This window comes from Dipodomys merriami, unplaced genomic scaffold (assembly GCF_024711535.1).
Source record: "Dipodomys merriami isolate MVZ:Mamm:240054 unplaced genomic scaffold, mDipMer1.0.p SCAF_8, whole genome shotgun sequence".
Lineage (NCBI taxonomy): Eukaryota > Metazoa > Chordata > Mammalia > Rodentia > Heteromyidae > Dipodomys > Dipodomys merriami.
In genome coordinates this window covers 58928114-58944202 of record NW_027206401.1, presented here as the reverse complement: position 1 = coordinate 58944202, position 16089 = coordinate 58928114, and the positions used below count along the sequence as shown (strand labels likewise).

Genomic DNA, 16089 nt, shown 5'->3' with positions numbered 1-16089 from the left:
TCTGTCTCTCTCTGTCTCTCCCTTCCTTCCTTCCTTCCTTCCTTCCTTGTGCTAGTCCTGATGCTTAAATTCAGAGCCTGGGTGCTGTTCCTGAACTTTTGTTGTTATTGTTGTTTGTTTTTTTTGGTCAGGACTAGTGATCTGTCACTTGAGCCATAGCTCCACTTTTGATCTAGAGTTGATTGGAGGTGCGAGTCTGGACTTTGCTGTCTGGGTGATCCTCAGATCTCAGCCTGTGTGTCTAGGATCATAGACATGAACCCCTGGCACCTGTCTTATTCTTACTTTTTAATTTCAGAAGGTAAAGAGTATCAAGATCCAAAGATTATAGGAAGTACAAAGAAACAGTGGCAGTCAATGAAAAAGTCAGAATGTGTGAACCAGAACCCTGTATTTTCAAATCAGCGGCATATTCCTGAAGCAACTCCAAAGCTTGACACAGAGGTAACTTTCTTTTCCCTTAAAGTTCAGCTTTGCTGTTGTTCATATGCATGTCTGAATTTTGATGATCTGGTTAAATGTTTTCATTTGTGAATCTTAATGTGCCATCTATCGTGGGATAGTTTCCTTATAAAAATGCCTTTAAAAAAATCATTTGGAATACAATGGTAAATAGCAGCTATAGTGAAAACATATCAGACTGAATTTATTTCCAGTAGTATTTCTAGACTGTTGATGTGTTTGGCACAGGAGTTGATAAACTAAAGCCTGTGGCCCAAAACTAGTCCCTAACTTGTTTGTATAAATACGGTTCTTTACAGAAGGGGTGTTGTGTTAAAAAAAAAAAACATAGGGGCTGGGAAGGTGGCTCAGTGCTAGAGCGCTTGCCTTGCATGCATGAGGCCCTGGGTTCGATTCCTCAGCACCACATAAGCAAAAAGAAAAAGAAAAAAGCCGGAAATGGCGCAGTGGCTCAAGTGGTAGAGCGCTAGCCTTGAGCTGAAGAGCTGAGGGACAGTGCCCAGGCCCAGAGTTCAAGCCCCATGACCGGACCCCCCCCAAAAAAAAAAAAAAAAAAGAAAAGAAAACATAGTAGGTAATTAGAAAGATGCAGATTGAAACTATGTTATATACTACTTCATACCAATGAGGGTGGTAGTAATCAGAGACAATAACATGTTGGTGAGGATCTAGAGAGTTATAACATTCTCTTGGAGTGGAAAATGATATATTCAGTTTAGAAAACAGTCTGAAAGTTACTCAGAATGGTATGCACAGAGTTCTCACATGATCTAATTAATTCTACTCCTAGGTTTATAATCAAGAGCATTGAAAACATATCCACATTATTTGTGCATAAATGCTTATGACATTTTCATAATTGCCCTACAGTAGAAATGACAAAATATCTGCTAATGGTGTGTAATATGGTGGGCTCATAGAATGGAATGTTATTCACTGACAAATATTGAAGTACTTGTATAGGCTCCAATATGAATGGGCCTTTGGACCATGCCAAGTGAAAGAAGCCCATCAGCAAAAGCCATGTATTGTACAATCTTATTTGCATAAGTAATCAAAAGATGCAAATCTATAGACATGAAAAGTAGACAAGTAGTTGTTGGGGAATGGAGAATGGGAGGAATGGGCAAATGGATGCCTTCTGGGTGACGAAAGGATTCTAAAGTTAGACAGTGGTGACTAGGAAAACTCTTGGGCATATAGAAAATAAACAACAACCAGTTTCTTGCATCCATTGTTGGTCCCGTAATCTTGTCTCATGGAGAGGTTATTTTTGTCTTGCTGCTCTTTCCTTCTAGCTATGAGCTCCTATTGTCCACCCTATTTCATTCTCCCTTTCTTGCAAACAGCCTACTCTTCTGAGGCATCTTCCCTCCAGATAACATCATCATATTCCTTACTTGGTTCTTCCACCCCTGAAAATCCTAGCAACTCCTATTCATTCCATCAAGAAATGAGCCCGTGGGTCACTCAAAGCCCAATCACTGCCATGTTTTTGCTGTCTTCTACACCCTGTGTATCACTGGTCCCTAACTTCTTCCTTCTAACAACCGTTCCCTTCATTCACATCAGCTATTCACTCCTGTATTTTTCACTTCTGACTGCTAAATATCAAATGCAACTATCCCATTCTTACCCATGTATTTTGTTTTCCTTTATCTTTCTACAGGTTTCTTAATCACATACCATAATTCTAATGTATGTATGTGTACACACACATCTTAAAGGGAAAATTTACCCAGGAAAAGAGATTTACCAACTATCTTCAAAACTGAGGACTTCAGTGTAGAAAGTAGGATAGATTTATCTATTGTGATTCTTGAAAGCATATGGAGGAAACGGGTTGAAATTACAATAGAAGTCAGTTTTTTAAACTACCTGCAAGTTACTACTTAATGAGTAAAATTTTCCCCAAATTAAAGTGAACATCTGTAGATGTAGAGTGTTTAACTAAGCACTCTAAAGTATTTCAGATGCTGTAGAGCAGGGATTGGTAAATTGAGGGTTGGTAGGCTTCGCCTACTCAACTCTGTTATCAGAGCATGAAATAGTTACAAACTGTGTAAGCCAATGGACATAGCCCTGTTCCAAAAACTGTTACAGAAATAGGTGGCAGGCCAGGTTCTGCCTCCAGGCTGTAGACAGTGTGCATTCATTATCATGTGGGGTTTGTAACAAGCTGAAATCTGCAGGTTGTGTATCTCTCACAAGAGGAGCACACAGTGGCATCTACTATTTCTCTCTTTCTCTCCTTTCTCTCTCTGCTAAATAATTAGTATTTGATCACATTAGTAGTTTTACTAAGGAACTCTGTTTTTGCTGGGGAGTGAACCCAGGTCCTCATCAATGCTAATAGACCTGTTGTACCATTGAAGGAAACCATTTGTCTTAGTTACAGAAGTTCAATATACATTATAATGTATCTGATTAGGAGATGACTTCAGGTCCTATTTTGTTAAGACAGTTTTGTGTGCTTTTCTGATGATCGTAATCAATTTGAGCAGTCTGTTAGGTTTAAGAATGTGGAGTAAAAGAATTGAACTAAAAAGTTATTGAAAGTCAACAAAACACATATGCCCACCTGTTTTAGTATGCTTCTCGTATTCATAATAGTTTTATTATTTTCTTTTAAAGGTTATGTTTGCTAGCTGTTGTGTGACTCATCTGAAAACTTGGTCATAGCATTTAAATTTTTCTTTTAGCAGAAACGTGCCACGATTGAACAACCTGTCTTGCCCATTTCAAAGCAGTCACCATCAGTATCCGCACCTAAATGGATTGATCCAAAGTCTATCTGTAAAACACCAAGTAGAGATACCTTGGATGATTACATGAGCTGGTAATTACTTTTTGCACCTGTTCAGAACTCAGAGTGGTAAAATAGAAGACAGGCTGTGGGACCAAATAGATCTGCATGTGTTTGTTACTTTAAAGACTTCGCAAGTGGTCACTTTCTCAGCATTTGCTTTTACCATCTATGCAATGTTCATGTGAAGGTAGTTGCAGTAATACATGTTTTTAAAGATTGCAACAAATAGAGTCTTCTGTGTTAGTTGGAGTCAGTATTTACAGTCTGAAGCAATGGATGCAATCCCCAACAACCATGCATTGCTAGATGGAGATCTCATTTTGAGAAAACGATAGTAAAGGAGGTTAGCATTCTGAGAGTAAAACAAAAGTGGATAAATACTTTTTAGTATTTTAGCATGGGAGGTGTTCATTGGAAGGTGATGATTCCACGGAAGATTTTGTTGTATAGTTCGCATAGTTCTTAAAGTGTTTGAAGGAGTTAAAGACTTAAGTGGATAGGGATGAGGGATAGTGAAGAAGTTAAATTGTCAGTCTTCACTAAAAGAAAACACAGGAGTATTAAAATAAAAGCAAATAAATGACCTTCCAGAGAACAGAAATAACCTGCAGTTAACTGGATAACCTTCAGCTAGATGGTTTAGTGGTCATAAAATTTTAAGCCCAGGGCCTTATCTACTTAATACAATTTCAGTGTAATTTTCATTATTTTACTGTATATAACATATTTTAAAGGAAGATTGCTAACCAGACAATAAGGCAGGTATTTTTTGTGGCATTAGATTTTGCGTAATAGCAAACAAGGCGAAGCCAATGTAAATGAATGTAGAGCAAATACAGACTCAGAGACCAAGCTCCTCTGAGGATGTCATTGGCTGTCAGATATTTCTAGACGACCATTATAGAAAGAATTCCCTAAGTTAAAATATTTGGTGGTAAAGAAACTAGAATAAATATATAGCAGCTGTGTTATGAAAACGAACTTGTGGTCTGACTGATGTAGAACTTTCAGTTACTACCAGCCTTTTAAAACATATGTGAACTTAATCAGAATCTTATTTTCTTTAAAAAAAAAATTCAACTTATAAATGAAGAAATCATTCTAGTTTTAGAACTCCAGTTGTAAAGAATGACTTGCCACCGGCCTATCCGTCATCGATTCCTTATGGCCAGCGCACTTGTTTCCAGCAGCAAGTTCCTGCTACTCCTCTACAAAACTTACAGGTTCGATGAGCTTTGTTCATAATGTTTACCAGAAGGCATAGCCAGTTTCCTAGATTTTGTATTTATAAGATCAAGTTGTCAGGAAAGGTCTTAGTAACATGTCCATCCTTCCCAGTAGGCAAAAAAACCGTTTGGATTTCCCACCCAAGGATGACTCCTGAATTGTGAGCGGTTTCTTACTGAAAACATGAATTGAGGCTGCTTTTGGTAATCAGGACCCAGCGTTCCATGTGAACCTCTGGATCAATTTTCCCTTGTTCTTGAGGTTTCTTTCTCTTCTGTTTATTCAAGCCAGCCATTCATAATCAGCTTCATTTCATTCGCTGATTAATGATTCATTTAGAAAAGTAACTCTTTCAAAACTATCAGCAACCAAATGTACTGCTACAGTATAATATTATAAACTAACAACAACAACAATACTGGTGAGACAACTGCATTGTTTCCATAAAGAAATCCAGTACTTGACACTAACAATACAGTAAGTTCATGTCACCTCTTGGAGGCAGCCTGAGAATGGTAGAAACATGGGCCTCGTAGACACAGGCCCTGGATGTGAATCCTGGCCTCACCTCTTGCAAGTTTCCCAAACTCTTCACACCCATTTCATGACCCTAATGAAATGGTGAAATGAGGCTACTTACCCATAGAACGTCTGTAAAGTTACATTAGTGCAACATATTAATAATATTTGTGCCTCATGGTACTTAGAACATAATAAGATTAGCAGTTGTTACCGAAATGAAACAGGAGAAAAAGAACAAGTACCTATAAAAACCAATTGATGAAAAAATGGACAGAAAGTAGGAGAGTGGTTACCGAGCTGAATGGAAGACAGGGAGTTGTTGCTTAGTGTGAAGGAGGAAAATGTTCTGAAGATGGATGGTGGTTGGACAGCCACGTGGATGTACTCAATAGCACTGCATGGTATTGAAGATGGGTCAAATGGTACCGTGTAGGATATGTACATGTTCCCACACCTTAAAATAATGTATAAAAGCAGCTGACAAGCTTCTATTAGCTATGAAAAGAAGTGAGGGTATATTGAGGATTGAAACAATATAATAGAAAAAAAGAAAGGTGATCAGATTTGCCTATGCATTAGAAATGCCTAGAGAAACAGTCTAAGAGGAAGCCCATGTCAGGAGGCTTGTGTGCAGCGGAGCTCGCGGAAGGGAAGGTCAGAGTGCAGAAGGGAAGGTCAGAACACCCAGCTTCTTCAGGGCCTCTCCAGTTCTACCCTGGTAGGACTAGGAAGCTGGAAGAGGTTAAAGCAGTGGAGGTAGAGAGTGTGATTAGCAGCTTGAAAACCCCTCACATTGAGGGGACAGGATGTTCTGGGCAGAAGACTTACATGGAATTAGAATGAACTGGAATTATTTAAAACACTGCCTAGTGCCCAAGGCACATGCTTGTAATCCTATTCAGGAGGATGAGATCTGAGGATCATAGTTGGAAGCCAGCCTGGACAGGAATGTCTGTGAGACTCTTCCCTCATTAATCACCAGAAAGCCTGAACTGGAGCTTTGGCTCAAGCGGTAGAACACTAGCCTTGAACAAAAAAGCTCAGGGACAAAGCTCAAGCCCCAAGACTGGCAGAATAAATAATTAAACTAAAATAAAAGTACTGCCAGCAGTCAGTCCATGAGAAAGGACACCAAACTGGGCTTTCAAGGGAAAGCAGAGCGAAGACCCAGGAGTGGATTTCATGACCCAGCAGTGTCTCTTGTTTGTTTGTTTTTTTTACCAGTCCTGGGGTTGGGGCTTGAACTCAGGGCCTGGGCACTGTTCTTGAGCTTTGTTTGCTCAAGGCTAGCACTCTACCACTTGAACTACAGCACCACTTCCGGCTTTTTCGTATATGTTGTACCAAGGAATCGAGCCCAGGGCTTCATGCATAGTAGGCAAGCACTCTACCACATTCCCAATCCCACCAAGTATCTCTTAATCCTAGATAGTAAACAAATTAGACTCTTTATCTCCTTGTATTTCAATTGAGGATTATAGGAGAGAAATTCTGCCAAATGGATTCGGTCTAATTGGCTGGTCCAAAGCTGTTTCCTTTTTTTCTTCTTTTGGTACTGGGGATTGAACCTTGTTCTCTGGCATGCTAGACAAGCTCTTTACCTCTTGATCTGATAGCCTTCCTCTTAGCTTCAGCTGTTAGCACAGGTCTTCTCAGTATACCATCTGCTTCCAGGACCTGAAAGTACACAGATGAGCAGCTTAAGGAAGGGATGAAGGGCTCTCATGATAGTACATCAGTTGAAAGTCGACTGGGAACGATACTAAAGTTCAGAGAAGTTAAGCAACTTCTAAACATCACTCAGCACAAAGGGGGGGGGGATACAATGCTAAAATTTGCCTTTATCTGATAACTCTTGAGCTCCTGATATCATGCACATTGCTTATGGTACAGTATCATGATAATGAGAAAAAAAGTGAAATTGGTTTCTGCTTAAGGAAAGAGATACAAGGAAAAAGGATGGAAAAGATGAAAAACAAGAGCTTAGGAATTGTGTGTTTAATATTGAAGTGCTATTTTTTTGGTTTTGGACAATAAGAAGAAAAACCAGTTAAAGGAGAGATCACAGAAGTTCATGTAGTCATCTCTTAACACTTGTTTCGATTATTTTTGTATTCCTGGCTGTTTATTGAGAACAGTCTCATGGTGGCTATGTGGTCCAGACTAGCCTCAAATCCTCAATTCACCTGTCTCAGCCTCCTTACTGTCAGGATTATAGGCATGTGCCTTGTTGTTCTTTCATTGGAAGTACAAGTTCCCCCTTTAAAAATAGAATGTATCTCATCACTTAAGATTTAAGATAATTTCTCTTTTAAGTTGGGCTGGGATTTCTTTAGCAAGACAGGATAAAGTAAGGGAGAAATAGAAAAAGGAAAGAGGTCCAAATCCTGCCTGATACCCAGGAGGTGGGAGTAAGGAATTGTGAAGATTTAGAGTAGTTTTCAAACTGGGAACATTCCATTATACCAGGCTAGTGTCTTATGTGTGTTCTTTGCATCTTTATTCATGTATTGTAACTATTTAGTTTTCAGGATCCTCAACAAATGAATGCATTTCGGTTAAAGGAAAAGTGTATGCCATATTAAAACAGATAGGCAGTGGAGGTTCTAGTAAGGTAAGTATCTTAAACATTTAAGAAATGAATAAAACTATTTTTAACTTTGCTCTTTGTCTTTTTAGCTGTGATGGTTCCTAGCTTTTAGGCTCCTGTGCTGCCCTTGTGCCATGAGAGCTGCTTCATCTCCCTGCCCCTTCCCCCCCACTTCTGATCTCTTCTCTGGAGCATTTACCAGGTGACCCTTAGGTATCATCATGAAAGAATCTTTATACAAGCCAGTCAGAACCTGATGTGAGTTCTTTATGACTGACTGATAGTGCTTATTCAGCAAGGATTTTCACTACTGGATTTTGTTTGAGTTTGTTTGTTTAATTTTCAAAGTGTTTTAGGAACCAGATGAGTTTTTGATACTAGACTATTCCTAAATTCACCTGAGGATTTTTTTTGTTTTCTGTGCTTGAGATCTAACCCAAGGCCTGAATATACCAAGCAAATGCTCTACCACTGACGCTACCTTTCCAGGCTCTGAGTTCTAAATGTATATGATTCTCTACGGAAAAAAGGACCTTAAGCAATATTGATCCAGGGAGTACTTAACTATTGTTAAATCTTGCAGTCACACTTGTGCTTTCTATAATCAAGATTACAAACCTCAATATTTTTTTGAAATCTAGTTCTTAGCCTTGAATTTTAGATTAATGAGTATTTGGTACAGTTAATTATGCATTTTGTGTGTGTATGCTGGTCCTGGGGCTTGAACAGGTGCAAGGCGTGGGTGCTTGTCCCTGAGCCTTTTTGCTCAAGACTGACACTCCTCACTTGAGCCACAGCTCCACTTCTTACATTTTAGTGGTTAACTGGAGATAAGAGTCTCATGAACTTTCCTACCAGGGCTGGCTTCAAACCGAGCTCATTAGATTCCAGCCTCCTAAGTAGCTAGGATTACAGGTGTGAGCCACCAGCAGCACCTAGCTTAATTATGGTTTTTATTAGTAGTTTGGTTTTTTTATTCATCTGTGTTGAAACTTTTTTTCTTTCCTACTGTCTTTTGTTTTTATTCTCCCAATATGATAACTTGTTTTCAGTCTTTCTTACATTTCTGATCCCAGTTGTGTAATGTCCCAGCACTCAACTTGTGATCTTTCATTCTCTATCCAGACTCACTAGTATTGTATTCCAATCTTCTAGTTTTAAACACTATGTACATACATTTCCAGTTCAGACTTTCCTTTTAAATTTGAACTTAACATGTGTTAGTTGGTTGTTTATCATTTTATCTTGGTTGCCAGGCATTTGAAACACTGTATATAATACATAAACAGCTCTTCCTCCATAATTTTCCCCACTTCAGTAAATGGCAATTCCAGTTTTCTAATTGCCAGGCCCCAAACCAGGGACTACTCTTATTCTCATGTATGCAACCAACCCATCAGCAAAGTCTTATTTGTTCTAGCTCAGTATCTCCCAAATCTGTTTTTTTCACTAGTAGTCTAACTTTGACTAAAGCTGCTCTCATCTTTTCCCTTGGTTTATTACGGGGGCCTTCTGATTAACAATTCTTCCTGACTCAGTCCTCCGCCCCTGGTCTGTTTTACCACAGTGCTGTTCCTCTGGCATGCTCCTGTCTTTGCTCAGGATCTTAGTCAGGACTCCCCTTGACAACACTTTGAAACCGTGACTCCCACCTCTCCAACTGAAATATTCTCCAGCCCCCTCGGCTTTTTCTCTAACTTATTTATGTATGCCCCTTTGCACTTAAATGTGAACTCCATGGAGATACTGATGTTGATTTCCTCATTGATGTTAGCCCTGGTACCTAAAATGGTTTTTAGAACAAAATAATCCCAGGTTCTTGGTAGCCTGGGTTGAAGGACTGCTGGAGCCTAGGGGTCCAAAGCTAGACGGGTAGCTTAGGGAGAGCCACCTCCCAAACAAAAGGAGAGAAAAACAATAAAACTCAAACCCTTGACCCTGGGCCTCTGCAAAACAGAAGTAAGCCTTAACCAGTCTAGTTCTTAAACATTACTCTATTACAAGAATTCTCCAGTGTTAGGGACACCAGGGGAGAAATGCATACATACAAAGTCAATTTAAAATTTTTTCCTTTGCTTTTTGGATCTTGTATAGATGTAATATATTGCGATTTTTTTTTCTGAGATACTTGACAACTTCCAACATTTAAAAATTTTCGAGTCTGATTGTTTTTTAATGAGATTAACAAACTTTGCTATACTCTGGACATGCTGTAGAATACCACACATATCCCAGCCCTCAGTCAACCTTCCTACTCTATGTAGTAGGTACTAAGAATATTATTTTATTTTATTTTTGGCACTATCTCTGAGCTCTTACTCTACCATTTTGAGCCACAGTGCCACTTCTGGTTTTCTGGGGATAGATTGGAGATAAGATTCTCACAAACTTTCTTGCTTGGGTTGATTTTGCACTGCGGTCATCAGATCTCATGTGTACCTAGGATTACAGGTGTTAGCTACCAGTGCCCAGCAAGAATTTTACTTTTGAGAGATTGGTGAACTGGACCAACTTAGATCTCTGATGGGGCGGACCTGGAATTCAGATGCAAACATTTCCCGTGTGCGTGCGTGCGTGCGTGCGTGCGTGCGTGCGTGTGTGTGTGTGTGTGTGTGTGTGTGTGTAAGAGAGAATGCAGTCTTTTCTGTAATCTTTACATTCTATCATTCATTACAGTACAAGGTATGTCATAGCACCTCATACTGAAATAAATAGAGAATACATATTGGGTAGATGACTGGTTTCAGGACCCCAGCCATGGCGCTCTGTGTTCATTAAGAGTTTTGAGACTTGGGCTGGGAAGGTGGCTCAGTGGTTAGAGTGTTTGCCTTGCATGCATGAGGCCCTGGGTTCGATTCCTCAGCACCACATAAGCAGAAAAAAAAGCCGGAAGTGGCACTGTGGCTCAAGTGGTAGAGTGCTAGCCTTGAGCTGAGGGACAGCATCCAGGCCCAGAGTTCAGGCCCTAGGACCGGACCCCCAAAAAAGAGTTTTGAGACTTTACCCTGTGCAAAATGGCTTTGTGCTGCTGTTTTTAAAATTATCTGCTTTGTTTTCATTTTCTGCTGCCTCTTACTCGGTCATGTTTCATGTCTTGTCTCCTAGTTTGCTGTGTATCTAAGTAAAACGAGTGCGTTGACTTGGAGTTTTGTCATTAGGATGTAAAGTTAGAGGCAGATCTTAGGGGTTTGTGTGGCTTTAGCCCACAAGCCCCATATACACATGGTACACTTAGACTCTTTCTCTTCCTTCTGAGTATCTGCTGTGTAGTCAAAGGCTTTAAACTTTAACACACAAAGGGGTTAAATGAATGTAATTTTTTCAGTGTACATTGGCATTTTGTATTTGTATTATTGAAGTCTTGAAGCATCACCCCCCCTTCCATGTTTTTACTGTGGCAATTTTCCATGTTTTCTTCTTTATAAAATGTTTTCCATTGTGTCAGTATTACTTAGACAGAGAATTCATTATAACCAGTGCATTTTGTTTTGATGTTAGAACTCCTGACCATACACTTGGGATCTTTTTCTTGTCCACTTTGAACACACAGCTGAATACACAGCTTACGTTTGGTATATGCACTTTTTTTCTCTGCACCTCCAGACACAATGGAGCAACACCATAGGCACAGTGAATTACCTATTTATCACAGCCTTAACCAATTTGACAGTTTTCTTTATATTAATTTACCTGGTTAACCAAGAGATTTATGGACATGGCAAATTTAAATTGCTTTTTAAAAAAAACAAACAACACTTTTATTTGATTGTGAAGATGCTGTACAGAGAGATTACAGTTACATGAGTAAGGAAATGAGTACATTTCCTATCAAGCATTGTTACCCCCTCCTTGGAAGGGATAATAAATTGCTTTTCTTCTGTCTTGATATCAAAAACCTTTGAGTTATTGAATGTCCATTGTTGAAGATGGTGGGAAATGGGCTATTATTCTCATATCACAATTTTTTTTTCTTCACTCAATGTAGTCTCAGTGTTTCAGAATGCTAGATTATAAAATTAATCTAAGAAGCCTGGTGATAATATGTAAACGATGTATGCTAAATTGTTTTCCTGTATAGGTATTTCAGGTACTGAATGAGAAGAAACAGATATATGCTATAAAATATGTGAGCTTAGAAGATGCAGAAAACCAAACTATTCACAGTTACCGGAATGAAATAGCTTATTTGAATAAGCTGCAACAGCACAGTGATAAGATCATCCGACTTTTCGATTAGTAAGCATTTTTTGTTTAATTTTTTTTTCCTATAATATTTCAGATAAGTATTGAGTAAACCTTAATATAATGGAGCCACTTATGATTTTGTTGCTTTTATTTGGTTTTAATTACAGTGAAATTACTGACCAATACATTTACATGGTAATGGAATGTGGAAATATCGACCTGAACAGTTGGCTGAAAAAGAAAAAATCCATTAATCCATGGGAACGCAAGAGTTACTGGAAAAATATGTTGGAAGCAGTGCACACGATCCATCAGCATGGTATTCAAATATGTAAAGTTACATATGCGTTAATAGTGTCATCTCAGTGAAGGGTACCTATAATCTTACTGCTGGTATCTTTAACTAGATGAACTAACTTCTTGGAAGGCTTTTTAAAGAAAATATAAGGAACAAAGCCAGCTATTAAAACTCTAAAGGATATAATTATATCCTAAAGGATATAATATGAGAACTCAAATTTCTACATCTCTAATGTAAATTGTGTCTTTCTGTATTAATATAATCTGTGATCCTTATCTCTAAAATATTTGGAGTAGATCTGAGACGTTAGGGTTCACGACTCATAAAAATAGGAGGTGTTTATTTCCCTCATTCTCTCAATAATTCTGTGTCTTGTGCCCTATGTGAGGGTAGATTTTATTTTTTTACTGTTAACTTCTGGCTTTTCCTTACATTTTTTCCTTATACTTGTAAGAAGTTTTCTATGCCTTTACCTTACCAAAACAAAACTCTTAACCTGGGTAATTTACATATCCCTTGCTCTGTCTCTTTTCCTGTAAATTAAAAGCTTATTACCATCTGATGCAGTGTAATTTACAGTGTTGTCTGTTGGGCAGTGAACCACAGTGTGTAATGATAGATTACAGCCAAACTGCCTGGCTTCAACTTGTGACATTGTCACTTGGGCCTTGTGACCTTGAACATTACCTTAAAATGGGGATAATAATGGTACTTACTTAATATCACTTGAGGGTGAAATAATTCATTATTAGCAACAAACTTCAAATGGTGACTGCAAGGGCTACAAAAGTATGGATTGTATAATAAATGAATATTTAATTGGTTGACTTGAACTGTATATTGTGAATTTCTTTTGTGTGTAGAATATTTTACATTATCTAACATAGAGGGTTTATTTTAAAGGCATTGTTCATAGTGATCTGAAGCCAGCTAACTTTCTGATAGTTGATGGAATGCTAAAGCTAATTGATTTTGGGATTGCAAACCAAATGCAACCAGACGCAACAAGCATTGTTAAGGATTCTCAGGTAAGACATTTGGTGGTTTGATACCACAAAGTAGAGTTTAGTTAAGTATAATTTTGCTAGTCAGTATTCTTAACTGTGTCATTTTGCAAAGCATTTGAAATCTTTTTGATAAGAATAGATACTGTAACCATGAATAGATTGAAAATCATGGACAGTATGATTTAGAAAAGAAAGGTAAGATTAGATAGAAATATATGAAGCAATTTTGAGTGATTTGCCATTGCTTAGGTAGAGAAGCAGTAAGACCTGCTTTGGAAATCGTTTGTGTTATGTTCTAAAATTGACCTGAAATTTAGCTCTTTTTTCTGATCACAACAAAAGGGGATTGTAATGTACATGTGTTTCCATTGTGTGTGAAGTGAAACTTTCTCTGCTTTGAGAGAAGCAAAGTTCTTCCTGTCCTTCAAATTGTAAAAAGAATTTAAGAGAGTCTTCAGAGTGTAAATGCCTTAATAAATATTGTACTTGGCAGCAGTAGCAAATGTAATGAACTTGCCTCATAAGAACTAAGGAAATGATAACCAGGTTAGCTAAAAAAATATAATCTTCCTTGGAGCTAATATAAAGTGTCCATTCTTGGAGTAAATATAGACTTTAGGAAGAGGAATAGATGGACAGCATGCCTTTAAATCAATTCTATTGAATGATCATTATGCTTTATATAAAAAATAGGACCAAGCTGGGTGCCAGTGTCTCACATTTATAATCCTAGCTACTTGGCAGGCTGAGATTTGATGATCTTGGTTTGAAGCCAGCCCAGCAGGAAAGTCTGTGAAGATCTTCTCTCCATTTACTCACCAAGCCAGAAGTAGAGCTGTGGCTCAAGTGATAGAGCACTAGCCTTGAGCAAAAAATCCTAGGCACAGTCCCCCAGGACCTGCACACAAAAGAAAAAAAAAGTATGGCTAAGCATTGAGTTGTAAATCAGCTTGAAGATAACTTCTTCAGCAAGACTAAAGCACAGGTGCTATTTATTGGAAGCAGAACCATTTATTTTAAAAGAAGCACCGTGTAATGCATGTTGTAAACTCCTGTGTGATCTCTGTGCTCATCCCATAGCAGTTCACATGGGATCCAATAGTCTCAGAAGACAAAGTTGGGTCTTTTTCTATTGCTCTTTGTTTGCTTATATTAATTTGTTTATTAAAGGGATGAAACATGTTGACTCTGTTCAGACAATGAAGTCCCTCAAAGTTGATTTCCACTAATAGTAAAATTTTAGCCTGGGTAGTTTTTAAAGCAGATATTTATTACTAATTACCTAATACGATTATAGAAAAGTCAAAACATTCTGTAAAGAGTCAGTTTTGTTTGTTTGTTTTTGTCAGTCGTGGGACTTGAACTCTGGACTTGGGCGCTGTCCCTGAGCTCTTCAGCTTAAGGCTAGCACTCTACCTCTTGAGCCACAGCACCACTTCCGGTTTTCTGGTGGTTAATTAAAGAGTCTCATGGACTTTCCTGCCTGGTCTGGCTTTGAACCACAATCCTCAGATCTCAGCCTCCTGAGACGCTATGATTATAGGTGTGAGCCACCAGCGCCCAGCTTCCGAGTCAGTTTTTAAATTTGTTGTTTTAATTTGTTGGAGTTATAATTTGATCATATATGATATATATATCTTAACTTTGTTGGCAGTTACTTGAATTTTTCAAGTATATCACTTGAATCTGTCATTCTCCAGGTTCAAAAAAAATCGAGCATTTATTTATGTTATAACAATTTGAGGCAGATTGACATATTTTCATTGGTTTGTGTTTTTTGGGACTTGGCAAATAGGTTGGCACCATTAACTACATGCCGCCAGAAGCAATCAAGAACATGTCTTCCTCAAGAGAGGGGAAATCCACGTCAAAGGTATTATAAATTTTATTTCCAATTTACCTGGCATCAGTAGCCTTCTCAGCCTTATATTCTGAAATTGTACAGACATGGGAGATGTTGCCTTCTTAAGCAGGTTGTCACGGGTTCAGTTTCACATGTTTTCATTCTTTAATACTGTTACTTTGGTACTGTGATCCTTCACTGTGTGCCCTACCAATAAAAGAAAAAGGAACCACAGATCTCTTTTTTAATTCTGAAATTCATGGAAATATTAACAAATGAGCTCAGACTTAGGTACATGAAAATAATCTTCAAGTCTTTTTTGTTTTCTCTCTTAGTATTTTGCATTGTAGACACTCATTTGTGAATTCTACATTTGCACATAATATAGCTGCACGTGTCATTTCCCTAGCCTGCCACAGTCTACTTTCCCCCTGACTTATTTCAGTCTCTGAGCTTTGTGTGAGCTTCCTGGGCAATTTCCCCCGCCCCCACCCTCCATCACCCCCAATCAGGGGCCCATTTTGTCATGAGAGATAATCCCAGACTCTCAAGGGCAACTCAGCAGCAGCAGTGTAAGCAAGTGCCTACCACACAGGCTGTTACCCAGGGACCCCTTCAACTCGAATGACGTCCTGCTACGTCCAGCCTTGCCAGGTTCTGTGTGCAGCCATATTGCTTTGGTTATTCCTAATGTGGTTTTAGTGCTGTGAATACTAAATATTGGCTGTTAGTAGCACAGCGATAGAGTGCTTGCCTAGAATACTTGGAACCTGGGGTTTCATCTCAGCACTGACTTGCGAAAAAACTAGTAATAGTATTTATTGAGTACTTGTTATTACCAGAAACTATTATCTGTGATTAACTGTATTCATTGTTATTTAGAGCTCATGTTAATGTTCTTTATTTTCCTGTGCCAGGGATTGAACTCAGGGACTTGCACAAGCTAGCAAGTGCAATAAAATGGAGCTAGACTCCCCTGTCCCACAACAATGTACTTTTCTTTTTCTTGCTATCAAGGTTTGAATTCGGTGCTTTGTGCTTGTTTGTTTGTTTGGCTACATTCTTCCAGGCTTCTAGCCCGGCTTTTTGTTGATTACTTTTGGAGATGAAATCTTTTAGACTTTTCTGCCTCCACTGGCTTTG

At 38.5% G+C, this 16089-nt stretch overlaps 1 protein-coding gene across 3 annotated transcripts in view; it reads left to right on the top strand.

Annotated features, from left to right (window-relative positions):
• Positions 1 to 16089, top strand: part of Ttk (TTK protein kinase) — a 34851-nt gene that overhangs the window by 14339 nt on the left and 4423 nt on the right. For 2 of the 3 annotated variants that reach the window (XM_070010109.1, XM_070010110.1), the window contains exons 12-19: positions 299 to 444; positions 3165 to 3301; positions 4377 to 4494; positions 7545 to 7634; positions 11689 to 11846; positions 11963 to 12114; positions 13000 to 13124; positions 14899 to 14976. In XM_070010109.1, the coding sequence (XP_069866210.1) occupies positions 299 to 444; positions 3165 to 3301; positions 4377 to 4494; positions 7545 to 7634; positions 11689 to 11846; positions 11963 to 12114; positions 13000 to 13124; positions 14899 to 14976 (1004 nt within the window). The remainder of the gene's footprint in view (positions 1 to 298; positions 445 to 3164; positions 3302 to 4376; positions 4495 to 7544; positions 7635 to 11688; positions 11847 to 11962; positions 12115 to 12999; positions 13125 to 14898; positions 14977 to 16089) is intronic. The other variant, XM_070010111.1, reaches the window with a different exon arrangement.